Source organism: Seriola aureovittata, chromosome 1, assembly GCF_021018895.1.
Source record: "Seriola aureovittata isolate HTS-2021-v1 ecotype China chromosome 1, ASM2101889v1, whole genome shotgun sequence".
In the NCBI taxonomy this organism is placed as follows: domain Eukaryota; kingdom Metazoa; phylum Chordata; class Actinopteri; order Carangiformes; family Carangidae; genus Seriola; species Seriola aureovittata.
In genome coordinates, this window is record NC_079364.1 from 8,033,283 (window position 1) to 8,061,105 (window position 27,823).

General features: G+C 38.7%; 3 protein-coding genes across 13 annotated transcripts in view; all 3 read right to left on the minus strand.

Moving 5' to 3' along the window:
* Nucleotides 1-1,903: 1,903 nt before the first annotated feature.
* bbs4 (Bardet-Biedl syndrome 4) lies at nucleotides 1,904-14,951 on the minus strand. Its single transcript, XM_056378379.1, has 16 exons — nucleotides 14,703-14,951; nucleotides 13,102-13,144; nucleotides 9,713-9,792; nucleotides 9,230-9,293; nucleotides 8,869-8,980; nucleotides 8,532-8,604; nucleotides 8,022-8,075; nucleotides 7,805-7,932; nucleotides 6,869-6,923; nucleotides 6,654-6,722; nucleotides 6,298-6,450; nucleotides 5,527-5,698; nucleotides 5,197-5,266; nucleotides 4,945-5,089; nucleotides 4,651-4,855; nucleotides 1,904-2,704 (listed from the first exon to the last, which is right to left on the minus strand). Exons 1-16 carry the CDS (start codon nucleotides 14,841-14,843, stop codon nucleotides 2,550-2,552), a joined length of 1,719 nt encoding a protein of 572 aa, XP_056234354.1. The 5' UTR covers nucleotides 14,844-14,951; the 3' UTR covers nucleotides 1,904-2,549.
* A 1,015-nt stretch (nucleotides 14,952-15,966) lies between these two features.
* scamp2l (secretory carrier membrane protein 2, like) lies at nucleotides 15,967-23,102 on the minus strand. The gene is made up of 9 exons (XM_056378391.1): nucleotides 22,936-23,102; nucleotides 22,095-22,172; nucleotides 21,523-21,609; nucleotides 20,757-20,883; nucleotides 20,520-20,648; nucleotides 19,891-20,050; nucleotides 19,210-19,311; nucleotides 18,615-18,732; nucleotides 15,967-17,376 (listed from the first exon to the last, which is right to left on the minus strand). The coding sequence occupies exons 1-9, from the start codon at nucleotides 22,990-22,992 to the stop codon at nucleotides 17,221-17,223; spliced, it is 1,014 nt and encodes a 337-aa protein (XP_056234366.1). The 5' UTR covers nucleotides 22,993-23,102; the 3' UTR covers nucleotides 15,967-17,220.
* A 1,407-nt stretch (nucleotides 23,103-24,509) lies between these two features.
* Nucleotides 24,510-27,823, minus strand: part of myo9aa (myosin IXAa) — a 100,775-nt gene continuing 97,461 nt past the window's right edge. For 7 of the 11 annotated variants that reach the window (XM_056397482.1, XM_056397804.1, XM_056397722.1 and 4 more), the window contains 6 exons: nucleotides 27,628-27,751; nucleotides 27,394-27,441; nucleotides 26,982-26,999; nucleotides 26,512-26,720; nucleotides 26,236-26,378; nucleotides 24,510-26,140 (listed from right to left, as the gene is read on the minus strand). In XM_056397482.1, the coding sequence (XP_056253457.1) occupies nucleotides 25,641-26,140; nucleotides 26,236-26,378; nucleotides 26,512-26,720; nucleotides 26,982-26,999; nucleotides 27,394-27,441; nucleotides 27,628-27,751 (1,042 nt within the window). In that variant the 3' untranslated portion in view covers nucleotides 24,510-25,640. The remainder of the gene's footprint in view (nucleotides 26,141-26,235; nucleotides 26,379-26,511; nucleotides 26,721-26,981; nucleotides 27,000-27,393; nucleotides 27,442-27,627; nucleotides 27,752-27,823) is intronic. The other 4 variants (XM_056398033.1, XM_056397396.1, XM_056397645.1 and 1 more) reach the window with 2 other exon arrangements.

The following is a 27,823-nucleotide window of genomic DNA, read 5'->3' on the forward strand; positions in this document are numbered from 1 at the left end:
TCATAAAAAGCATAAAAAGCTTAGGTTCGGGGTCAGATTATGGTCTGGTTGGGTTCAATCTCCAGTGACAACATGCCGCAGTTGTTGATATCTGAATATCCGTCTCCAAGAAGATAGTATAAAAAAGAAGGGAAGGGACTATCAGCTAAATCAACAGACTGAAAAAGAAACCATACCAAGATATCAGTGGCAGTGTTATCTCCATCAAAGATTATAATATTATGACAAAAGCTTTATAAATGATTCTATATATTTAATATCTGTATGGTGTCAAAAGAAGCTCAGTGAAAACATGAAAGACATCTGGAATGAAAAATAAATGATAATTCTCCAAATATGAACCTAAAACCATGAGGAAGAAAAAAGATTAAACTTTCAGTATTTCTCAAGCCTTAACTTCATTAATAGTCATTTATATTCCACCGAGCTTAATTTGACTCCATAGGTAATTACTCCTTGCTAGAATCATATTCTAGAGTCTGAAGTTGTGGGGTTCAGCTTGGGAGATAAATGGTGCCAATAAGCTAATTTTAGAATTGTTCAGTTCAGTCTTTGCTCTTCCACATGGGAAAATTATTTTTTGCAGAATTGCAAACACATGTAACACATTTAACACATATACAGTTTACTGATCAGCAGCTAAGATGTAAATTCAGTCAGAGCATGTGAAAGGTTTGAGGGTGATGTATGCACAGCAGAGTTTGTAAATATTTAGATATGTCCATATCTGAAGTCCCAAGAGCAGTCGGTCATCATGACAGTAAGACGCCATGTTCATACTTCTTGAGCACCATTATCTCTAAACTACAGATAAAATCACAAACAAGGCTTTCAACATGACTGTCTTGTCATCATATCAAATAGCAATGAGAATAGTTTTTAATCCACTATTATCTCAAATAGTCTCAGTCAAGCATCTGTCATTTTATTATCTCAGGTCAGGATTTGAAACAAAACAGCAGAAAAAAACAAACAAACAAATCACTATTTAACATTGGCTGTGCTTAAACTGGATTATTTTTGTGAACCATTTTTTTTTTTTTTTTTTTAAGTTGAATGCTCTAAAATCTCTGAAACCAATTTACATTGTATTCATCATTTAAAATACATTAAACTATACTCTCTGAATTGGTTGTTGCACTGTAGACCTACCTCAAACTGAATGGACTCACAGTTCATGTCAGTACAGTTCACAGTACAGTTTTTAAACATCTCTCTAAGTGCAGTTTTCTTCGTCTTTCTTTGTTTAATTCGTAGCTCAGTTTCTAAACCACTAAACCAAACAGCAGCAGTTAAATATTTATATCCCTCCAAAGTATTAAACACACGAACGTAAATATATTTGTGTGTCTAGACTTTGGCACGGGGGAATATTTCATACATATATTTGGTCAATATGTATAGTACGTCCCATCCATATTGTAATTCATATAAATAAATAATTTCAGTTTGTATGTGATCTTCAGTACAGATATTTTATGAGGTCCCATCTTACACAAGAACAGTTCATCTCTTATTCACGTTTTTTCCCCACAACCATTAGTGGATGTTCATCCTGACTGAGGAAATGCTCGGCTTGATGAGTAGCTCAACGCTATTGCACATTTCACACGCACACAAACAATATCAACACATTAATATTTTACACTTTAGAAACAGATACTTTACTGTAACTCTTCATCCAAGAAAACACTATGTTGACAGTTTGAACATTAGCACGGACGATGGAAAGTTCAGCTTGCTCATGGATTGTGTCTTAGATAATGAGTAGACTTTGAAAGCTCTTAAAACAATACTGTCCCCTGTTGGTGGTGTCTGCTGAACTGAATGATCTTAACATAAGAGAACACAAAGACTGGACTTGAAAAAAGAAGCAAGAAAGCTTTTTCTTTAAACTTACAAACAAACAATATCCTGTAACTATTCAAAAACATCCCTTTCTGTCCTCAGATCTTAGCAGTGATTGTCGCAGCGTTTCCCTCACATGTATTCAGCTGCAAGCCAAACCCAGCAGCCGAAGGACTGATACCCTCACCAGAAACGTCAATACATGGGAAATGCATCATTTAGCCTTATTGCTAAGCTCATCCAAGTATTAACACTTGCAACTGCACAAATGCACATATCATCATTTTGTTGAATACAGGCATTCTTTAACTGCAACACCTATTGGAATTGGTTGTGACCTGTGCACCAAACCTGCCACATCTACACAGATTTACAAGAAAGATTTGATTATCTCTGGATTTTGGTTTAAAAAGCAATAAGCAATGAACTGACATTCAATATTCCTGAAATAAACTGTATTACAGAAGTGCACATGGACCTCGCCCTTTTCAGTGTAAAGTAAATTATTGTGTGAGATATGAAATGTCTGCGCACCATGCACCTAAACCACAACTCTTTAACTCAAGGCTTCATGTCTGACTACAATGAGCTAGAAAACCACAAATAGCTTAGCTGCTGTTTAAGAACCTTCATTTTCCTTCAGAACATGAGACTCGTCTAATGACAAAGATTTCAAGTAAGATTGAAGCCACCAAAATCATTCATTCCTCCACCTTAGTTTTCCTCTTGGAAGTTCTGGGTTTGGCATTGTCTGACTCTGCAGGTTCTGGGGAGCCTGGAGGATCACTGGGTGGGCTGGGGGCTTTGTCCACATCAGGTTCTGGCTCAAGGGGCATGGAGGGTCCTTTGGAAACTCCTGAAAATATGAGCATAAGAGTCGATGCCATTATTTTTTCACCAAAGGTTGTTTAGAAAAGTTTTTCATTTCCAATGATCTACACGGGTCGAATTCAAGCATGCACAATCTTGAGCTGACCACAGTGAACTCACAAGTCACAGTTCACCTTTAAACCCCACAGAGGCAAACAGAGGCCAATAGAAACACTGATACACCATGTTTACTTATTACCCTCACTGAAACCATGACACCACATAATGTTTTGAGGCTGAGTGCAGGGAAACTTTTTAGCCTGATGTGACTGTACAGAACAATGTCTTTTTTAAAAACACTCTAATTAACCTTTATTTAACCAGAAACTCTCTAGAGATACATTATTTCTTTTACAAGACAGACCTGGCCTAACCTGGTGAGATAGGTGTCACGTCACGTTTTCCAGTTGTGAAATCCCACAGTTTAGATTGGCTTGTTTAAATGGTTCAATTTCATCGCTTTAAAGAGTTGGTGAAGCATTAAGGACAACACTTCTTTAGCGTTTATTTGCCCTTTGACCCTTGTTTTTTTTTTATTATAGCCCTCTCTGTAACACACATGGATGAAATGTACAAGGCTACTGAATGTCTGTAAAACAAACATGCCAATACAAACATAACTTACCTTTTGGAACTTACCATTTACATTGTTTTCATTTGGACAAGTAACTTTCTTAATATCAATTAACTTTTGCAAATGGTTTTAAACCCACATTGCACTCTTTCACCCTCAAATCCCAACTAAGTTACAGAGTTAAGTTGTTTTCCATGTACAGTGTCTGAATGGCATCGTAACTACCAAGAAACCCAAGTCACTGCCTGTCATAGCTGAATCCTTGTCTCCAGCAAAATTAATTTACAGACTCGTTATTAGAGCGTAGCAATAGGAATATTGACACAGCAAATACATACAACCTCTACTTTAAATAGTCAGTCTCTCTAACAAGTGACTTGGTGGGTACTTATCCTTAAATTAACTGGCTGTAAAACATATATACACACTATATTTGGTTGAGTGTTAGAAAGCAGAAGATTGTCTGAGCTGTGTAATTACTGGACGTAAAACATCAGTCACTGAACATAGATGCATGGTTCTGGCATTATTTGTTAGCAGCTAAACAAAAGGGGTAGAAATCACAGCCAACAGGCTCTTGTGAAGAACACCACTCCTTTCCACTTACTTGTGAGAGCTGCAAGATACTACAATCAATTCAGAGAAGCCCTGAATTTATCATGTGTGATTTTTCTACACTACTGATTTTCTTTTGTTGCCAATAATATATACTGGCTAGAGGTTAGCTTCCTTTTTTTTCATAGATTACATTTGGCCTCAGCCCATATATTCAATCTGGTACAGTAGTTCAGCTTGTGAATAGCAAGGGATATTTTTAAGTTCCCATTTTAAATGAACAATTGGGCTTTGGTTTAATGGAGAGAGGTGGAGGCTGTGAAATTTGTCATCATCTGCACTGCCAGTGTAATACTGGACTTCTCTGAGGGATTTTTGTTCAACCTCATTTTGAGTCTGTACTCAGGACAAACTTCAGAGAGATATTTGCCCTGGATTTCAGGTTTTACACACAAACATCACACCAGAAGCTCCACTTAAGGCCTGAACGATATGCAAAAAAAAAAAAAAAAAAATCATATGTGATTTTTTTGGCAGATATTGTAACTGTGATATAGAGTCATAGATATAGATTGCCATTGACAACTGGAGAATATCATTTGAAGGCCTGGGGATCTCTGTAGCACCACAATGCTTCATTTGTGGTCTGTTGTGACACATTTTACCACATTTAAAATGGCAGCTCCTGTGATTTGGATATTGGACTCAGCCATGTTGTGATTCTGATAATATTTAATTAAACTTAATTTGATTCATTGTTCAGCCCTACTTCACTTTGTATAAACCATACTGGCCGTTTGTACCTGCTGGTAACTGGATGTTCTTGTTGTAGCTTGCAGCAGAAGACATGGCCTGACCCAGGGCTTGGTTAGTACCGAGGGGAGCACCAGGGGTTTTGGTAGCTGCTGCTGAGTTTGGTTTTGATTTGGAGTCCTTGCCTGGTTTAGTCCACACCAGACTCTCTGCCACCTGCAGAGCACCTCCCATCTTCTGAGCCATGTCCACCAGCTGTTAGGGAATGAAAAGCAATGCATGACAACAAGTAATAACTTCAACAACTGATTCTGACACATTGAAAACAACAGGAACTACAGTACCTCAATATCAAATTCAAAGTTGCTACTGCTGTCTCGAAGCTGGTTGACTTTCCTCTCCATCTCCTGATACTGATCCAGAGCTCCCTTCTTATCACCATGATTATAGAGGAAGATTGCAAAGTTCAGGTTAACCAAAGGGTTGGATCTGTAGGAAATAGATCACCAAGGAAGAAAAAAAAGATTCAATAATCTGATACATTTTCAAATTCAGCTTTATTGAACAGTCAAGGAAAGAATATAAGACAGACTCACTCATCCAGAGTCACAGCTTGTTCATACGCTCTGGTGGCATTCTCCACATCCTCCAAGTTGGTCAGAGCCACTGATAATCATAAATATCAGACAGTTATAGACTGTTACTGAATCATTGTTGATTGCTATCACCAGCAACAACTTCAGCAGCATGTTCAGTTTGATGAAAATGTAGCCCACCGGTCCACTACATTTTGTATCCTTTGTAAAGTCTAAATTAATGCACAACAGTAAGTATAAAAATCAAACAGCTGCCATTATTTGCAAAGAGTGTCTTATCAAAGGCAGAATTAAATCACAAATTATTTCTTTGTCTCTTTGACACAGTACCTGCCAGCAACATATAGAGTTCCCCCATCCGTGGGTTCAGGTTGATGGCTGCACTGAGGAAGTGGAAGGCTGAAGCGTACTGCTGCATTGTCAGGTGTACCAGACCCAGGTTGTACAACACTTTCCAGTCAAAAGGAGACAGGTAGTGGGCCCGCTTCAGGCAGCTGATGGCCTGAAGGAAAAAAGAAGTTGCAAGAGAGAAAACAAAAGTATCTTAATAATATATGAAGAACGATCTAAGATACAACAGATTCTGTACAATGGTGGATTTATAATACTGCAGGAGAAAATATAACAAATTAAGTGAATATACCAGTTAATATATTTATAAATATGATCTTATCTGTCTGGCTCTAAAATTAGTCTAATCTGTTCTATAGTGGATGCAGTCACTTAAGGGAAACTGATCTGCTAGTTGATGGGAGCTTCTGACTTATCAGATACTGTATAGTATACATGAAACCTGCTCATAACACTGTAGGATGAGCTGTGTGTGCTATATGACTATTGAGGAAAGATGAAAGACTCAGTCCATGGTTTGTGTACAAACTATACTGAGCAGCACTGATCTGGTTGTTTCACTTTGGCAGTTTGAAGTTAGATTTCCCTCTGGTTGTTTTGACTGAATACTGGTTATTATTTTTAGAATGGGAAACTATTGTTATGACTGATATTTTCTGATATATTTCAAATATCTAACATTTTCTTGTGTTATGAGCACCACCTTCACTAAGTCCTTCATTAAGAAAACCCCGAAACAACATTACTCACAGCTACATATTTCTTTTTCCCAAAGAAGCACATGCCGATGTTGTTCCAGAGAGGGGGGCTCTCGGGAACAGCACATGCTGCCACTCGGTACTTATTCATGGCCACATCAAAGTCACCATGGGTCTGCATCATGCTGCCTGCAGCCAGGATGGCCTGAGAATAAAAACAATGATTAGAGAGACATTAGAGGAAGATGCACTCTTTGAAACAGCACATGATGAAAGACAGACCTGACAGTGATTGACCTTATATTTGACTGTGCTGCTTTATAAGAAGTCCTATGAACTGTCCTCAGGTAATTTGGTAGCAAACTAAGTTTATACCGGAGCATAATGCTTGTTCAAGTATCCACATACCTTATAATTGTTGGGGTCAAAAGTGAGGGCATTTCCAAGGTGCTCAAATGCTTTTTGGTATTTCCCAAGCTGAGAAAAAATGAACACAGAAAATTATACTCCTTTTTTTTTTTAGATTTTTCAGACACCTATATATGTCACTTTTATCCTGCAGCACTTGTTGCTTGTGTACACACAATTTTACAGAAAAGATAATTAAAAAAAATCCTACCTACCTGTAAAAACAGCAGGCCAAGAGTTGTCAGGAGTTCGGTATTCTCTGGGGAGTATCTGAGTTGAGAACAAGACAATCCTAATGAAAAATGTCACTTTATCTATTTATATATTATATATAATGCCTGTGCTTATTCTTGAGCAAACATAGTTGATATTCAAGGAATCTGCTGATTATTCAATCAGACTTTGATTCAGCATAATTGTGGAGTATTAATTATGACCTATGGGGGGTGTGGGGGTGCAATGTGGCTCAAAGAAAAAATGTTAGAGAAGAGACAGATCAGCATTAAAATAAGATTCTCAGTGGTATGTCTCATTAAAAGCAACACCAGTATTGGGGCACTTGATTAATTCATTTATCCCCAACAGGAGGTAGCCATAATGAGCTCTATTATAGACACTGATGTCATTTCCTTATTTACGCCATGGCCTAATGTTTAAATATTCAACATGTGAATAGAAGTGGAAATGAAAAGAATTTATACCGAAGTGAAAACGACCCCAGGTTAAAATGTGGCAAGGCTGGAGCTTGGTGCGAGATTGAAGGAGGCCCACTTACTGAAATGAGCTAAAAAGACTGAAAATCATCAGATAAATCAAGAGGAAGCAACAAATCTCATCTGAAACCGCATGTTTTATGGCAGTCCCTTTAAGTATCTTCACAGAGCGGCATCATGAAGACAACTGTCATGCTGAGGCTGTTAACAGTTATCAATAAAACATTCCCTTATTATTTGGATTTGATGAAAAACTTTGCTGTGGTAAATAATTCCTGAGCTTGAAACTTAAATAGTTACGATGGATTACTGTATATCAATGTCTACTATATTTAAAAATACTCTATATACAGAACCTACACTGACTGGTTATTCATTAAGTATTAATTTCACACATTCCTCTTTAAATGTCTCAGTGCTTTTTCACATTTTACTTACTCCACTGCTCTCTTATACACTTCTATGGCCTTGTCAGTTTCTCCAGCCAGTAGATGAACTTTCCCAAGCATCATGAACGTCTTGTCATGTTTATTTATCAGGAGAGCTATGTTTAGATGCTCTTCAGCCTGACAGAGACAGAAGATCAAAATAATCAAATCAATGTTTAATGAGAACAATTTGTACTGTATAGTGTTGGTAAAATCCACATACTCACATTTTTGAAGTCTTTGATGAAGAAATAGCACACACCCAGATTATGACTGATCTCCTGGGGTGAGAAAATGCCAAATTTTACATGGAGTGTTGCTGCATGCCTAACTGAACAAGGCAGAGCTAAATTTAATTTCCAAAACTAAAAGTTATTTAAGACAACAGCTCTCTGGAATACAAATTCTACAGTGTTACTGTCAGCAATATTAGAAGGGACAGTTTAAATTTCCAAAACATGCTGGTGTGAGTGATTAATGGCCCTGCCTGGCCAGTTTAATGCAATTTTATAGGCTTTATAGTAAAACCGCCCTGGATCAGTTTGGAAATGCAACCATGAAGTTGTTCTTGATAAATTGTTGCATGAGTGAGACAAATTGGTTCAGTCTAGGTATTTCCGTCTAAATATTGTGATTTGTTGAGAGAACTTTGTGTTCAGAGTGAAATACGCCCGGCCCACTGAACACTTTCCCTTACAAACTTTGAGACAAAGCAGAAAGTGTTTCTTTTCTTTTACCCAGTCTTTCTCATTGAGCCTTGCAGCTTCATGGTAGAATTCAATGGCTGCTTTGTGCTTTCCCAGGAGAAATCTGCAGAATGAATAAACAACAATAATCCATATGAGATATTAACCCATCTTAATGCTCATGCTCATGTTGAATAGCTATTAATAAAATCTAGCAACAGAGGAATACTGTCACTTGGGGTGGATTAATTTTTCCCTACAGTTAAAAAAAAAAGTTCTTGCCGTAACTTCTTTGTCTGTTATCACTGTATATTTCTCTTTTAAGTCTGTCTTGTTAACTAATGGAGACGGGTTGATGCACCCTAGGACTTGAGGGCAGTAGACTCACAGGGATCTGGCCACTTGCTTGAGATTGTCAGCACTGCTGGGATTAAGGATGGCACAGCTCTGAAACAGCTCCAGGGACTGCTGGATCTTGCCCTCAAGACGCAAGATTAGTGCTGCAGGAGGAAATTAAAAAACAAAAAGAGAGGATCTTAATCTAAATGAGGAAGTAAAAAAAAAAAAAACACATTAAAAAATCAAAGGCACAGCATGGGGTCCAAAGAGCAGATTTGGGGGAACTAAATGATGTATTGAGGAGCTTGGGTGTCGACAACGACACAGGCTTCATTTGATGTAGCTGTTAATTAAGATCATACATGTTTGATGTGTGAGACGGGAGGCTTACTATAAAAATTATGGCTCACCTTGAACATATATGGCATATTCACACATTCCGTTAGTCTCCTGCAGTTGTTCTTTGATGATCGCCTACATGGACATAGAAAGGGAGAGAATTTCTACAACTGAGGTATGTTATTGCAACATATATGATAGGGACATGTCTGGAATTAATGGCTAATATGCTTGAACACTTCAGGCTGTGCTGAATACAAACTCCAGTGTGATTCCTCTAAGACCAAGTGAGCATGAGTATTTCAGTACAAAACCTTAAGTACAGGCATCTGTTCAGAGATTTTATTAAGTACCTGCTGGTTTCATGTAGGAATATACAGGTCAATGCAGTGAATTAGGCCACAATAAAGTACAGTGTTAAACAGAATCTTGTACATGCCAGGCTTCCATTATCCTCATTATGTTTAAAAGGTCAATTAGACCAACACTGTGCATAGACGCAGGCCAGTGACTGACTAAATCATAGGGAGAATGGAAGGATAAAGGTGCTTTACCTTACAGGTATCATAGTCTTTGCGGATATAATGCTGGTGGATTAGCCAGTTTCTCCTCTCCACAATGGGAAGCTCTGGAGCTGAGAGGAAGAACATAATAAGATGAGAAGACTATAATTTCAAAAATCTAGGAAACTTTTAAGCTCATTACCCTTTACTGTTCAGATGATGTCTTATTCGGTTGATAAGTGAATGATTAATCCTGAAAGTGCCCTCCTTTTCCAGTCATTAGTAAGTCTCTGATCTGACAGTTAACACTGATGTAACACTTCAACCTAAATCCACAGGCTAAATTTAAGTCAATTCACCAGACACATTGTAAATCTCAGCTTGTTAGCAAGTTTTGGCTTACAAGCAGACAGCTCAGACTATTAAGAGTTATGTCTATTTGGACTATTTTTAATTTATACAGTCTTTCTTTTTAAATTGACAGCTGAATAAATAATCCTGAAAGAACCCTCCCTCTGCAGTCACTAGCAAGTCTTTGATCTGACAGTTAACATAGATGTTAACACTTCAACCAAAAACCCCAGGCTAAACTATAATCAATTCACCAGCCACGCTGTAAATGTCACCTTGTAAGCAAGTTTTTCGTTACAAACACAGCTTTTTTTCTGTCTCTCTTTTAATGTCTCGGCAGACTGAGATATTCTTCCCGTTGCCAGGGCAACAATGTCTCTCGCAAGCCAGGTGCTTGTGACAGAACAGAGAGGTGTAGAGACAGACTGAAAGAGGAAGGCTGTAGGAATGAACGGCACAATGCAAAGCCAGCTTTAGAAAAGGGTTAGGTAACCTAAAGAACCAAACCACAATGCTCCAAGTCTTCTTCCCAGTGGAGTACATTTCATCTCACAAGGAAGCAAACGTAATTCCAATTCGAGTGAGTTTGATTCTGGTAATCCTGTTATCTTGCACCTACTACCTTCCTCCGAGGCTAAAAATAGGATTCAATGCAATACGAAATGAAGTGCTGGGCTTTGAGTCTGCCACTGACATTGGGGGATATCATTAATGAACTGCCTGTGTAAAAATACAGTGTGAATTACACTAAAGCTCCCTTCTGTTTTTATCTGTCAGCGCTTCAAGCAGTGCTCTGTTGATTTGCTGCCTGAACTGGAGCCGCTTCCAACTACTTCACAGAAATCCTCTCCATCGCTGAGTGCGAGACTACATGGCCTTCACACGTTTGCTTCGTCAAGATTCGGAACGGCCCTATTTGTAGCGACCTAATCCGCTTTTTTCCTGCTGAGACAGCAATAATATTCTTGTCTCTGGGTTTCAGCTGTGGCCCTGTGGTGCTCCAGTGTCCACATACAAAAAGCCGGGCAGATTTGGAGAGAAGAGAGATGGGATACATGTGCGACATGTATTCCTGCAACTACCGTATGAAAGAAGGGTAGAAAAGGAGCAAAGAAGAAGAGCGCAGCATGAGGTCTCCTAAATATAGTCCCGTAAAAAACTTCATCCCAAACATGGAGGAATTTTCTCATTGTTATATTTGATCTGGCTAATGCTAAGACAGATTTGCCCTCCATGTGCTTCAACCATCTGTTAAAAGGGGATAAGAGCGGGGAAGAGGCATGCTGAGATCAAAAGACACATGGGGAGAATGTAATGAAAAATATGATGAAAATTATTTCGGAAATTTTACCGCAAGAAACTTCAAACGCTCTGGGTCTTGTCAAGTTATCTAGTCTTATATTCAGCCGCAAACATTTATTCTTCTTAGGAATTTGACCGAAATGAGCGTCGATATCTTGAAAAAGACGGAATAAGGCTGATCACTGCACTAGTGTCAAGAAATTGACTCTTGATTCCATAAAAATGAAACATGCTGTACAGGAAACCGGTGAAATGACTTTATGCCAAATCTGCCGTTTTTTTAATTTTTATTTAATTTTTTTTGCTGGTTAAAAAAATATTTTTTCAGACTTTCTGGTGGGCATGCTCATATTTCTGCAACATCACCTGGGTGTTAACTGAATGTAGTAGAATGTCATAACTGCATTATACAAAACTTAATAAAAAAATATAATGTATTCATTGTGCATAGCATAGTAATTTTGTGTGTGCAATACATAACCCTAATTACATTTAATGATGTAAACACAGATGGAGTATGAACTTAGTCGCTTATGAAGACAAACTGTGGTTTATGGCTTTTTATTTGATTATTGCAGATTGTTAGATTTTTGAGTAACAAGATGGTTCACTTCTTGCTCAAATTTATGTGAATTTGGACCAAATTTCAACATTCATTCATTCGAAACTTGATACAAACAGTAAACCAATTACTTCAATCATTAATGTTTTATGCTTAGAGTATACCTTTTATATCACTAATTATTTTTATACATACCCCATATTGGTAAGACATGATGAAATCACAATTCACTAAGAAGAAGCCATGAAGTTCATGCACCTGACTGCCATTATATTTTTTAACTCAGAAGTTGCTTTTAAAGATTGTGTTAATAAATTTCATAATTTACTTTCTTTAGTTACTGAAAGTTCCAGTTTTTTTCTTTCAAGTCTGTACCCATGTATGTGTGTGGCATATGTTTTTCAGCTTTATATTTCCTTATCATACTTGCCTACTCTTTATACTGCATTCTATTGTATGGTTATTCCAAATATTGTACTCTTAATGGTTATTTGCTTTACTAATATTGGCGTATTAGAGTCATAAGCAGAATTAAAATTCATAGTCTCACTGTTTTTGACTAAGTTATGGAGCTTTTAGTGCTTCACGTATACAGTTCTGTACACTTACATTACATTAAGCAATACAAATGGAATTTTACTTCTCTTTTTATTACTTAATTACTCATCTTACCTTACATTAATGTACTTAGCATTTCGATTTGCTTTATCTCTTCAAATTAAACTAAGTACAACACAGTAAGGGCTTACATGCCATGTGAAGGATCACTGCATGGAAATACAATACCATACCGTGACATGTACTTAATTGCTCCTATAGGACTTGCATTCTCAGCAGTGGTGATGGTAATTACAAAACATTGTAAAACAAATCAAAAACAAAAAAGCTTAATCCAAGAGCAACAGTATTAACTGGCAAACGGGACATATATTATTATGACAAAATATCCTCAATGATCAACAAACATTTTCCACACAGAGGAATGTGTGCAACAATGCTCAGCAGTATACTGTATACACAGTTCCTTCCTTTTAGGGACAGTAGAGAGAAGAGTAAGGGTGACCTCTGCAGGACGCTTCGATCCAAACTCGCTCTATCAATATCCTTTACCAGTTACACACAAATCGTCAGAAATTAATAAAAAAATGATGGGTGTCATAAAAGGAATTGTGTTGCTTGAAAACCATTTTGTAAGAAGACTTGCGAGTGTCAACTCTTGTTGTACCTTTTGGTGCCCGGCGTTTCTTGGCTTCAGTAGAAACTGGGAGCTGAAATATATCAAATAAAGTACAAACAAATAAATGATTAATAGCATACAGGATCCCTATGTTATACAGCAAAACACACTGGACACCATCTATAGATGTTTCTCGAGGAGTACCCCATGAGCAGCCCAACCAAAATATATTTGCCTTAACAAAAAATTGTTTCTTGTATGGTTTCCTCCTGATCAAAGACACTGTGTGGAAATATAGGTCACTGCCTTTGCATGTTGTCCTGTATGTCTTGTGAGAATTTAAAGTGTACTGCGGGGCAATTCATATTAATTGTTTATGGTCCTTTCTAAACAAACAGTTAACTAAACTGCTCTGCACTCACTTACTGTACTTGTTTGAGCTTCCCACTGGTCAAAGAATCACTCCCTACCTACTGTTATGCACCCACATACATATGGGAAACACTCATTTATATGTGATACTATATTCACGTTTTAGTTTTAAATTTGAAGACTCCCAGCAAAATCACTCTATCCACTGTCTACAGGTAAGACGAATATTAAGTAGCCTACAGCAGCAGTCTGCACAAAATGCCATTTTTCAAAACTCATTCAGATCAATAAATATCAATGCTCTCCAGTTAAAGGCTTATTACAGGTGTAGGAGCTGATGCTGAATGCACAATCAGAGGGAACTTATTTGCACACTCCGATCTGGTTTTGGTGATGCTTTTCCTATTATTATAGATTTAGATTTCATTTAAATAGCCAAATTACACAATATAAGCAATTGATTGGTAAGTTGTCAGCAGAAAGGCTTACTCAGAGTTCCCCCTCTATTTGGCAAACCTGTACTGTCAAATGCAGTCCAGCAAAAACTCTTGAAGCTCTAGTTTGTAAATCAAAAGAAGATGACTTTTCGCTGACATATGTGTCAGAGACATGGTTCAAACTCTTTGAAAGAAGAAAAGCAAGAAAATTTACTAGTTCTGTGATATAGCTATCTTACGTGCAGGTAGACGCAGGCATGCACAAGCCCAGCGTTCGCTTTAAATAATTTTCCCATATTTGACTCACTTCTAGTGCAGTCACTGACGTTTTCTTTGGTCGGTGTATTAATATTCTCGACATTTCATCACTTCCTAAACGGTAGATCGTATCGGTACTACACAGCTGGGATTTGCAGTGAAGCCAAGGCAGTTACAATAGAGCTGGACTGTCAATAAATAATGTTACCTATCGTATTAAGAGTGGGTTAACGATGGTAAACAATGCCTTTTTGCACTGTAAGGTTACCTCTGCGCCACTGCTGCTTTCACTTTACTGTAGCTATAGCTGTTAGCTCTCGGGTTTTACTTTGCCCTTGGATGAGTGGGATTATAAACAGAGTACAAGTTACCGCTAGCTGTAGCTAATCAACTTAGCTCCGACTTAGAGTCGGTTAGCCAGGCAGCTAGCTAACGTACAAATAACGAGTGTTGTACGACGGTTGGACACAAACCTGGCATTACAGTTACTCACTTGCGTGTCACACTACCACTTCCTCCAGCTGCATCTTTACCGGTATATTTACACAAGCAAATGATAACTAGCTTTGGCTTTGCACTTACCACCGTGGTTGCCTCTTGGTCCGCCATCTTGGGATGAGCAACACTAGAAGCTGTTGCCATGGATACATCTGTGGAATGCGGAGGTTTAGCCGTCCAGCAGTGCCCAGTTAACATTAAAGTAGGCCAATTTTTAGTTTTCATTTTCAATGGAATTGCATTTTTTTCCCATAGTTTCTTCTTTTGACTGATAATATTATATTCAACATTAAACTCCTCACTCACTTCAAAGATGTAAACCTCAGAATCCAAAAGTATATATTATCATAGATTCGCCGCTTGCTACGTAGACTACCCTGTGTTTTTGTTTTTTTGCCTACATTTTGAAAAATTACGAATTTTTCGCCGAATTAGCTTTTAGCAGTTCCTGTTTGCATATGTATCATCGGATGTACTGACAACCACCAATCAATTACTCCGACGCACAGCAATAAATTACTCTGACACAGTAGAAAACTTGAAAAAGTTATGTTTGTAAGGAAATTTCTAGCTATAAGATTTCTAAGAGGGTTTATGGACATTTATTTGCGATGACGAATTCCGTCTGAATATTCAAATTTGATAGTTATGACTCCGATTTTCTACAATAACTACCATGCACCTGAGTGCACATGTCCCATTACTACACAGTATCTTAGCCTTATGTTTCTCCCCCATGCATCTCCTGCTAGTCTCCCACATCTCAGTTACAGTTTGAAAACCTCTGGAGTATATCTTAAAGAACATGCTATGGCAAAAAGTCTTCACTTAAGAAGAAAATCACAAGGTATCAACACCTAGTATCAAGTCACAATTTCACACAGGATCATAGTATTTCAGACAGTCCATTTCCTGCTCCATATATTGTCTGCCATTTACATCAGAATATCTACAGATTTCCCCACCTTACATTCACACATCTGTACACCTCACAGCTGCACGTTCTATTCTCATTTCTACCTGGGGTGTTTCTTTATATGTGACTTCATAGTGATTATGGAGTCAATTGTTTTGTATCTGCACAGTGAATGAACTGATACAACAGAAAGAGATTTGAATAATGAAAAAGCGAATGCACTTGAGGATTTGATCACCAGAAATATGATCATCAGAAAAACTGTATAACTGACTCACAGTGAACATAACCTTGTTATGTTGCTACACTTCTGTACAGATGAATCAAGGGGCTACCTCCGTGTATTTTACATCATGTAGCGAAGACATTTGGTGCAGTATGATTACATCTTTACCTGGCAGGCTTTGCTAAACATGATCCAAATTTTCAAGAGAAAGAAAACAGTCAGTTTATTGAATGTTAAGACAGAGAAGCAATTTCTAACAAACACCCCTCCAGTAAATATGTTTTAAATAAGTCACCAATATTTACAGCACATCTCATTACACATTCTGATCGTCAGGGGGAAACTTCACCATAAAACAAATTTCTCTATAAAGAAAAACTAAATCAGACAAAACACTAATAACCAACAGCCTTGTGCTTAAACCCCCACACAAAAAAATGGTAGGTTCCACCTGTGTAAAGGCCCTGAGGTTACACCTAAACAAAGTGATTCAGTGTTACAGTAACAAATATAAACTATCTGTAACTATTCAGTAACACATGACTTTGTCTGCAGTATAATTACTATGTAGATAAAGTCAAAGAAAGGATAATCTACAAATAAATATTGTTCTTTCTGCTCATTAATCTTTCTTTTTTTAGTACATACATCTAAATTCTATGCTATGTCAGTAACTTTACATTAATAAACCTGTAACTTGGCTGGAGCAAGGCTCCATACTATGACAGAAAAGATAATGGTTTTTCTAGAGGGTCACCATGCATTAAAATGTGACACACCAGTTAAACCACTTCTTCATTTGCCCTCAGGAGAGCGTTTTGTCTCACTTCATCATAATCATTAAGCTGATCAAAAAAGTAGAAAAAACCCCATCACCTTCATTAATCATCAGCTTATCCAATACAGTATTATACACATGAAAACATAAAATTTAGAGAGAAATATTTATGTGTTCATCAGTAGTGTAACATGTAACAGGTTGCATTTCATTGTAAAGGGCATAATGGACTGGTTACCCTGTAAGGCTCTAGATGCTGCTGTAGTATCCATCTTTAGTCTACTATGTTGAATGCATTCCAGGAGTCTTGTTGTGATGAGGTGTTGCCAATTCAATTCCCACTCCTTTTTTTGCCTTGTTTAATTCAACTTCAGTATGTGACTTCCTACATTTCCCAGAATAAACTGATTTTTGATAGCATGAAGTTTGAACATGCTAATTAGGGTGAGGGTGTTAAAGACTTCATTAACAATCGAGACATGTGCAAGTCAATCCATGCATGTATAAGACCCCTACCCTCTCTTCTGTACTATACCACAGTGCCTTTAAGGGTGGAGAAAGGGGACACCTCAGTAGCCTTTTCATTAAATAATCAAACCCCCATCCTCTACACCCAGAAGAATGCTGTGACATGGCTAGTCTGATAATTTAGTCGGAGAAGAGACTAGCCTGAGGGAAACGTCTAATTTCCCTGGCCCCTGCCAAAGGTTCCCTGGGCAGCGGAGGAGGCAGCGCTGGCTGCGGCAGACTGGAACGTTCTGTTGGTCAGGACTCCTTGGGAGAACTCCTGCTGGGCCTTGGTGAAGCTGGCACCTGTCCTCCTGTACTTAGAGTGGATCTGAGGAAATGGGAAAAGAGCCAGAGGTTAGGGGCAGCAACAAGTTTATAAATCAGATCAGATGATGCATCACATCTGTTACTGGAAATTTTTCTCAGCTCTCACCATTAACCTGAGCATTTGGGGATATCAAAGTGAAGCCAGCCAGTTTTCCGAGTAAACTGGGAAAATTGTGTTTACTAGATTTTTTTTCCCAAGGGTTTGATAACATTGCAAGATAGATTATTTTAGGCAGTTTTAAAAGTTTTCAGATTTTCTCATGAAGTATTGTACTTGACAAAAAGGTGTTGGTTGTCTACCAATGTGTGTATTTTGACACAGATTTGGGTCAAGATGCAAATCACAATTTTATAAACATATCTTCTATTAAAATAGCATTGTTAGGATTGTGCAGGCTCTGTTGGCGTATGTGCTCTCTGATTGCTTCCTACTTGTAGTCATGATTTTTTTGCAGAGCAAGAGCATATATTTGCAGAAAAGAATGGGGGACAACATGGTCTTCAGACTCCACACAGCACACATGCTTACTGTTAAAATTAAAAGTCTTAATACACTGACCACAAAGTGCTACTGTCCCCAAAAGTTGCCACAAAACACAGTTGCCTTTTCTAGTAGATAAATGGTTCCACCTCCCATTTTTTTGCCCTTATCTCCATCATCTGTATTGACTGTGTTGACTTTTTCCAAATCAATTGTTTGTAGGCCCAGCTTCCTGACTTGCTTTGAGTATTTCTGATCCTTTATATCCATTCAGCGGTTTCTAAATCTTCATATTCCCTCTGATGCCATAGTTGCCCTTTCATTGCAGCTGCTGTTCAGAGTTTTTGTCACTACCAGTTTTAGTTTCTCTTGTTATGTTTCTCCCTTTGATCTGTTGCAGCCTACTGAGTTGGAGTGAGAATAAACAATATGAAGCCAGTGTGAATACCCATATTTATATATGTATGCCGCACAATGTTTGACTCTCTATTTTGGGCAAGTTCAAGGAATTCCAAGGCACCGATCTATTTAATTTGACTGCAAACACAGGGTATATATAGACTGCAATTTACTTTAAGATATTCAAATTAGGGTTATGTAACCTATTCAGGGATTCAGAGATTAAATGTGACGGGTTAATATTGAAATTGTAATCAGATTATCCGCAAAGTGTAAACTGTAACAAACTGTAACATAGTTCAATATTCCCTTTTGTGAAGAGAAGTACTAAAACGTCTAAATTAGCTTTGGCTACATACCATTTTCAGTAGGATGACACCAAGAACAGCGTTTACAGTGAAAAAACCAGCGACTACCATCATGACCACAGCCACAGCCAAGTTTGTGTTGATCATGGAGATTGATGCGATCCATCCACTGCCAACAACAGAGACATACAATCAAATAACCATGTGTCATTTCACATATTGTCTACAGTGAGTGTCTACTGTACAGTACACAACAAAGTTTATTGGCATAAAAAAATTGTATGAAAATTACTGAATTAAAGAGAAATGAGACAACATCCTAACCTGCCCCAGCAACCAATGGAAAAGCATGAAGTTTGGAAAAAGTGAATGATGGAAGATAGGAAAGCCTAATATATATTATATAGATATAGAAAAGTAACCCAAAGAGAAAAGTTCCACACACTTACAAAGCAGCAACCCAGACAAATTAGGGCAGCAGGAATCTGTCAAAGAGATGCAAGAGAGGAGATACAGGGCAAGAATACACACACAAACGCATAGGTGTGAATGAAGAAACATACTGACCCATGCATACCCACATTTACTATGAATCACATTCACCCAACATGAAGATTATTAGTCAGTTAAAAAGGTTCCCACTGACCTGTTTCCCCAGTTGGGGATCCCCACAGACTGGATAATGTACACTGCCACTTGGAAGAAGAAGACAAAAAAGAAGAAAAAGAAGCTGAAGGAGCTGTCAGACCTAGGGAGAAAAAACAGACAGTGCAGAGGATATGATATTAATGTTATTTAGATAAGACATTCACAAGTCACAAAAACAAGTCAAGATCTATAATTCAAAGCCCTCCAATTAAATACTTGTGCACATATATCAGGAATTAAAATATAGTGGAGGTTTCTCGCAGGCCAAAGAAGCAAAGCAATAGTCTGTACAACCTTCAAAGAAACTTTATTTTGTATTTTTGGAGTCAAGTGAAAGTCTAAATGCTGTTTTAGATGTTTCTCCTTAGCCAAAATACAAGTTTTCAGGGGGAAAAAACCTAATACATTGACCTGTAAGCAAGAAAATTATGATATTAGCATTTTCTAATATTTTTATATTTTATCCTTCCTTGAATTCACTACCAGAATTGCAGGATGAGGGTGTTCACAAAGTTTTATTAAAGTAAAAAAAAAAAAAAGGGAAAAAGCTAACTAGTTCATCAGCATCTATCTGTATTTCTACTGCTAGTACAACAAAGTGGTTACGTCCAGTCCTGTGTGAAAAGAAAAGCAAAAAATACTTCATCATCAGCACAAGGCTGGTAAAACATAGTGTTACCTGAAGGCTTTGTAGACAGGCCTGTACCAGCAGATGAAGGACACAGGGGTGAAGAGGATGAACCAGAGGATGGACAGACCGAAGTCCACACCATACTTAGCGTCTGCAGTGAAGTAAGCCAGGCAGGCCAGCACGTTGAGGAAGAGAGTGGCACTATGGACTGGAAAGACACACAGGAAATAAATGAACTGGGCTGAGAGTAGTGGAGTAGTAACTATCACGCATGACTCTGCTTTAGAACAGCTAAAAAAACAGGTATGTGTGGATTTTTCTGGTCAACCATCTTTAGTCCCTTTTAGAGAAATTAGAGAAGTAAAGAGAAGTAAAATCACGATGGAAAGCTGCTGATATTTGCCAGCCTTGCAACCTACAGGATTTTTGCGCTGAGGCGTGCAACAATCTTGATCCATCTCCGTCTCAAAAGCATCAACAAGGCAGGAAGTGCTGATACATGCATCTGAAAATATCTCATTTTTTTGTTTTAAACGGAGATGGGCTTGTTTACATACAAAACCATCAAATGTAAACCATACTATCCTGCAGATCAATGACTCTTTCATATTCAAAAACAACGCAACGTTTGTTGTCTGAGGAGGTATTGAGGAAAAACCGCATGTAGCTGTACATACACATCCAGAGGTAGTACATTCTCTTGCAGATCCTGCGGTACTCCTCAGGGATTTCCTCCTCAAAGTCCTGGTAGAAGCAGGGCCGCACAGGGAAGAAGTTGGGAAGAGGTGGCCAGTTGTTCTCTTTAGCTGACAAAGATTTCACAATTTGATTATCATGAGTGGCGTGTCCATTCTTATAGTTCATATATATATATAAAACATATTTCACAGCTTTGAACAACTGCAGGCACTTACTTCCAGGGTTCGCTCTGCCTGTGTTCCTGTTCTGTAGCTCCTGCTCCTTCCGGTCCAGCTCTGCTGCTTTCTTCTCCAGCTCCTCCTGCTGTTTGATCAGGTTAGCTTGGGCAGCAGCTGCAGTGGCCTGATGAGTGATGGAAGAGCTGCACTTTTAACACCGTGTCCAATACTGGCACTGCATCACTACAACTCCAACGAACTGATTATCAGATTGTAACTGCTGACTCACTATTAAAAGTCTAAGCAATGAATGTGAAAGTAAGCGATTAAAATGATACAAGTGCAGCTATTTATTCTTAATATCTGTGTAATAGACCGTATGTTTGTTGTATTTGTTTAGTTTTGCATGTGAAACAATGGCACACCTTGGAATGCAAGATAATTCTCAGACAAATATTCTGATAACAAATAGAAATCAAATCAAATATTAATATTGGTGTATATGCTGGCCAAGATATTGCACCAAAAGCAGCCTATATAACAATTCTTTATTTCTTCAATTCTCAAATGTTGATCTTTGCCCCAAACATTAATAACTGATTAGGCTCCACTTTCTTCTATCACAATACACTCTTGATTAAGTCAAAACTGTAATCTACCTCTATAATCTTGATCTATTATTTTGAATATTCAAAGTCACAGTCAGCTCCCTCTCTCTGGTTAGTTAATCTCAACTGAAATATAAAACGACTGAGATGTGACTTCACCCCTGCTTATTTAATTTCCTTTATTTGTAAACGTGTGGGTCTTGTGTGTGACTCACTTGTGCACTCTGCTCCACAGACGTCTGTAGTACAGCAGGTTGAGAGGAGGCTGCAGAGATGGGGATGGTCGTGCCTGAGTGGTTTCCCTGTTAAACGATTGAAGCAATATTTCTTTTTAAATGTGTAAATGACCTTTCAGCGATGAACACCTATACAGCACATCCATGAAGGGATTACTTAAAACGGCCAACTATGCACAGGGGCCCAAAAAGTCAGGGGGCCCATGGCCCAGAGCCTTTGTTTGAAGTGACTGTTAACATTTCTTGTTGTAATGTCAGTCAACCTACTATAAACCGATGGAAAACGATCAGAAAGAGAAAAAAATGACCACGTTAAGACACAAAATGACCATAAACAGATGCAAAAGAACCACAGAGAGACATAAAATGACCACAAAGAGATACAAAACGACTACACGTCAGCATTATTTGCAGTCGTTTTGTACCACTTTTAGTTTTAGGGGTCTTGCTCTTAATGTAGGAGGGGTGGGGGGACCTGTGTCTGTGCCCAAAGGCCCATCGTCTCATAATGTGTCCATGATCACATCATTAAAAAAAAAAGAGTAGCTAACCGTGTCAGTTGCAGAGAATGGGTTGAACTCCCCGAGGTGTTCACTGCCTCCGCTGGTGGCTTGTGTGACTGAGGCATCCTGAAAAAGAGACCAAACATAGCTTAATGTTATGATGTGTTATTTGGTGCTGCTTGTGTGAAGTAAGCACTGTTCAAGAGAGTCCCCAAGAGAGTCGCAACCAGTCCAGGAAGAGCACTTGAACGCCAAGCTGTCTCACACCACATTAACTATTAATAGACTCTTGACTCTGGATCACATTTGTCTCAGTTAAAACACAATTTCTTAGGTCTGAACAAGCGAAAGGTGCTTTTTGTTTTAAGTAAATATGTGACAAGGACATGTTCACCTGACATTAACATAACTGCCTGGAGCTATTGGATGTGAAAACACTGCGGTGTGATAATTACACTAAAAACAAGAACACACCACTAATGAAGATCCTGTAAATCGCACCATTAAATCCCACAATGCCCCTTGTAGATTTGATTTACAAAATTAATCACTCGGTTTTTATCAATGGCGCATTGAATAGGAGTCACAGTTGATGGCTACATGGCAGCAGGCACCTGTTCGTGGGTATGCTTACCTGTGCAGGTAAGTTAACAGCCCACGTACAGCGTAAATACACGGTTTTACAGATAATAGTTATATTTAGTCTAAGATTGGACTTCAACGTGTCATACTTCATAATAGGGACGATTCTTAAGCCAGGAAATGCTGAGGCCAAACCCAGCAACCAACCAAACAGGTTTTTGTAGCAGCACTATCTCAGTCTTCACTTCACACGAAAAACCTTCTCAAAAACTGGGTTCGCAGAGATGAAATGATACAACAGTCTCACCTGGAAAGGGTTAACGTCCACTGGGTCGACGAAGGGGTTGCTGTCAAATCCCGACATTGCAGAGAAAAGTTTACCTTTTGTGAAATAAACAAAACGACAGTCCCCGTCTTCCCTGACGGCTGCGACGGCTCCAGAGTCCTGATGGTGCTGCTGTGACACTGGGCCTCTGCGCATGCGCCGCTCGAATGGCGCACAGCGTCACCGGAGGTTGTCCGGAGTCACTTCTAATCAATTTAGCCTTCCTTTATTTTTAGACATAACGTCAATTGGTTTCAAATGCGCAGTTCTCGTGACAGTCTGAATTCAGTCCATTGTGGTGAACGTACAAAGTGAGCTCCTTTTCAGTTGTGAAGCAAATATTCAGATCCTTTACTTCAGTAAAACTACTACTAATACCACACTGTGAAAGTACTCCAAGTAAAACTCCTGCATTCAAATGTTACTTTTAAGTATAACCAGGACAGTGTACTTCAACTGTAAAAAGTAAAACTACTCAAAACAGAAAAATGGTCCCTCATTACTCATGCATTAAGGTGCAAACATTTTGCTGTTGAAGGTGAGGTGCCTCTAATTTTTAACTATTTTATATACTAAGGCTTTAACTCCATTTTCATAATGGAGTAATCTGCTTATTATATTCTGAATTATTCAACTGAATGTTTGGTTTGTAAAACTTTTGAAACTAGTGAGAAATATCTTAACAATTACCCAGAACCCAAAGTGACGCATGATGAATGCCTATTATCGCTGAAAAGTAGTCCACACCACAAGATTATTACAAAATAATTAAGATAATTGAATCAATCATTTAATTGACTAATCATTTCAGCTCTAATCTTGAGTACTGCTGACAACAGAACTATAGTAATGAGTTTAATCTGTAGCGGTTCATCATATTCTATGAGCCTTTTCATATATTTTATATGTAAAAGTAAGAGAAAAGTAAAAAGTACTTATCACAGTAATATTTTCCCCTGAAATGTAGTGGAATAAGTACAGAAATAAAACACTCAAGTAAAATAAAAGCACCTCAAATTTGTACTTAATAACAGTACTTGAATAAATGTAGTTAAATACTTTCTACAACCTTTTAAAACTTAAGGACGCAACAAGCTAACTCAGAAAATGGGAATTTCTTAGTATAGGCCTGTCCTATTTAGGTTATTTCTTTTGATGTGATTTTGTTTCTTTTATATTTTTTTTTACAATGTTATCTGCTGCTTTCTTAAATGCTGCTGCTGCCTTTTAACTCTGGAAAACACCTATTTACTTGCCTCTTAGTGGAAAAGTACTTGTCTCCTGTGTTGGCTGTGCTGGCTCACGTGCGCACAGTCGTGGCTTTCTGGGACCTTTGAATATAATGGAACCATTACTAGTGCTAATAGTAACACGTGTTCTTTTTCTACTGTGACATGTCCAAATGTCTTATTTTAATACATTATCTATGATTGGAATTTTGCAGTTATGTCAAAGTGTTAACTATTTCAACACAGGCCTGAAAAATAAATATTTAAAAAGTAGACAAATGACAAAAACATAAACATTTTCATTAATAACGACAGAAGACATTGTGATTTTATGTTCTTGCTTGGTTGCTATTGAGCAAACACTTTAGAGACAGGAAGTGGGGATGGGTTCGGGAGCAAGGGGTAACAATAGATTTCAAGAATAGAATGGCATTTGTCCACTATACTGTACATATGAACTGTACTGTACATTACAATTGTTGTATGGCTGTTAAGCAGTGAATGCATGGATTTTATACACATCCGACATTCTTTACAGAGCTGGGATCCCCTTGGCTGGAATACACACCAGCTGACTTGGTCCCTTTGATGGCGGTATTTCCCTTGTAAGGGGGAAAAAAAAAAAAAAAAAAAAGCAGCACAAACTTAAAACACATGAAGTGGTTCTCTCTTTCTCACACATACATACAGTCACGCATGACCGCTTGGCAAATGCAAACACACACACACTCACACACATAAACCATCCACTGCCCAAATCCGTACATCTCTGTCCAAGATACTCCAAAAAGATAAATATTTGACTTCAACTACCCAGCAGAGGCTGGTGTTCCGGCTTTGTACAGTATTTATACCTGTATATTATATGCTATAAAGAATTTCTGTGACATTAAAATTTATTAAATAAGGGAAAAATAAATTTGTAATAACAGAGCAACCACTGCTTACACTCCTTGTTATGAACTGTAAACTCATAAAGCAGCTAATAATGGAGAGCTTTATTTTCACTGTAACATCTGTCACGCCTGATGTTGCCTGACTTCTTCTCATATGCTGTAGTTCACCGCTTTGGCTTTCCAGCTCTGTGTCGTTCCCTGATGCTGAGTGGTCTTCTGTGTATTTCAATGTTCCCTTTTCTCTGTCCTCCTGCTCAGTGTGTCTCCTCTTGGCGCTGAGTAAAGTGCTGCCAAGGCACTGTGAGAGCATGGGTTGCAGTTTAGTCTACAGAAGAGGAGCCCTTCCACTGATACCCATCCATCTGCCAAACATCTCCCCCCTGTGGAGGTGGAAACACTATACACGGCACTTGGGGACACTTCTTTGCAGACTTCAACGAAGAAAGGCTAAGCAAGAGTGCTTTGAGAAGTGGAGATCAGTCGCCACTACGTTACCTCCCATTGAGAACATCTTTGCCTGCCAGGGAGTTGGATAAGGAGTGCTTTGGTGTCCCAGTGTTCTTCATACCATGAATTCATTACTGCCATATAATACCAGCTGCTGTGGTATGTCTGGAGGGTCCCTGCCATGGCCACCGCCATCTCTTGAGTGCCCCTGGGTTGAATGCTTGGCCCCCTTAAGTTTCTGTTTGCCCTTCTCTGGATTGAACGTGCCTCGGCTGGTAAACTGGGGCCTTTCGTCATATGCACCCTTCTGGTCTCCTGTAGGGCTTCTGTCTATGCTGTCGCATCGGGAGGCGTGAGATGCATTCAGAGCCTGGGCCTGAGACTGGGCTGGACCTGAGCCTAGGGAGGGAGACTTGGAGTGGAAACGAAAGCGCCGGGTCGTGGCAGAGGAGGAAGAGGACGATGGGTGGAAGTGTGATGAGGACGAGTAGGAGGACACACTGGAGCAAGAGTCAACAGAGTCCAGAGAGTCAGGCTGCCGGTGGAGAGCACGGCGTCGGGGGCTCCTCCCGTCAGATCTCCGAGGCCAGGGGGAAGTCAACACTGGACCTCTTTCTGCAATGAAAGGCAAATAGAAGTTAAGTTTTTTAAAACTATTTTTTCCACTTTTTTCTCATAAATGAATTATGATTCCCTGTATTTTGACATACCAGAGAAGTCAGAAATGGTTCCCTCAGAGTCAACATTGAGGTTTTCAGAACTGTCAGCTGTACCGATAGAGGCCTCTGACTCCAGGGTCTCATCATCTGATGCTCGTGGCTCCAGAGTCAGCATCTCAAACGTCAACTCCTCTCTGCACAGGCAAACATCCTGATTAAACAATGGGCTGAGCGCACATGGTGAGACACAGCTAACATTAATAGTACATGCAAAATAGTAAGGTTAATTTTTGTAAATTGAGTTTTAAGTGCAGTGATGGAGTTTACTTTTCTTTCTGCAGGCTTTCAATTTGCTCTGTCAGCACTCTCTCTTCCTGCTGCATGGCAGCCTGCTGATGCTCGGAGATTTCAGCAAACGAGTCCGCTCCCTCCTCACCACCACTCTCTTCTACCACAGTGTTGGCCACAGAGGGCAACCGGGGACTTACTGGAGGCGAAGGCGTGTGGTAGCTTAGTCGCTGCACGTGGCCTTTTCCCTGAGAAACAAATCAAGGGCAGTTTTTTTTCTCACTAATGTGAATATTGCATTTGTGCTTCATAAAAAGAGTTGACGACCACTAAATGAAAGCAGTTATGCTGTTATATATGGTACATTTCACCACTTTAAGCAAGAAGCTACTGTCTCAAACATGCAGTGATAGAACCACATGACAAGCTGTGCTTAAAACAGTACAGCAGCACTAAAGAGACTCATCAAACTCAAAGGTGGGTACAGCACAATGAGACACAAACTTTACCTTTTTAGCTGCGTTTGGCTGCTTAGAGCAAAAGTGAGAAACAAAAAAGATAGGAATCAGAGTTTTCTTAGAAGTTAAGCTTTATAGATTTTAAGTCATAGAATACACAAAAAGTTTTCACTTTGTATGTTCCATACTCCACATAACATTATGTGAATCTACTGCATGGTTGTATAATGTCTTTTCTTGCATCCACAAAAGACAGTTACAAAATTAAAGTAAAAAATAAAAAATCAAACAAAGCAAAAAAGAAAACAGAATCAGAGACAGTAAAGTGATGACTCATGCTTTAGGGATGAAGAAGGAAGATGTTAATTTTTGAAAAGATACGACTGTACAGTGATCAGTACCACATCAACATCACCAATGGATGATGGCTTGGGAATGCAATCCATGGTGTGTGTATACATACCCTAGTGCGTGCTATGCTCATAAACCTAACAGCTATTAGTACGGGTCTCTGGGTAAAAGAAAGGACAGGTTAGGGGAGAGAATCTGGAGCAAGAGAAAAACTGCTTAGAGAAGGAGGAAATCAGGGGAAGATATAGGAATGAAGGAGTTGGCTCAGTCAGGTAGATTAAGCAATGAGTCACTGTGACTATGAGATTCTGATAACAGTGTGATTAATCATGTAATTTGATCTTACCATTGACCGTCGAATGAGGGTCAGTCTGCACTTGGCCTTGTTTTCAGCAAACTCCAGGGTGCTGATGTCCTTTAGTCGTACTTTGTACTTATTCATCTGTTCACAAATGATAAGTTCTACGCACCTGAGGAGGGATGGCGAGAGACAAAACCACTTCAGAATGACTGGAATTACTTAGCAATATCACAGTATGGTA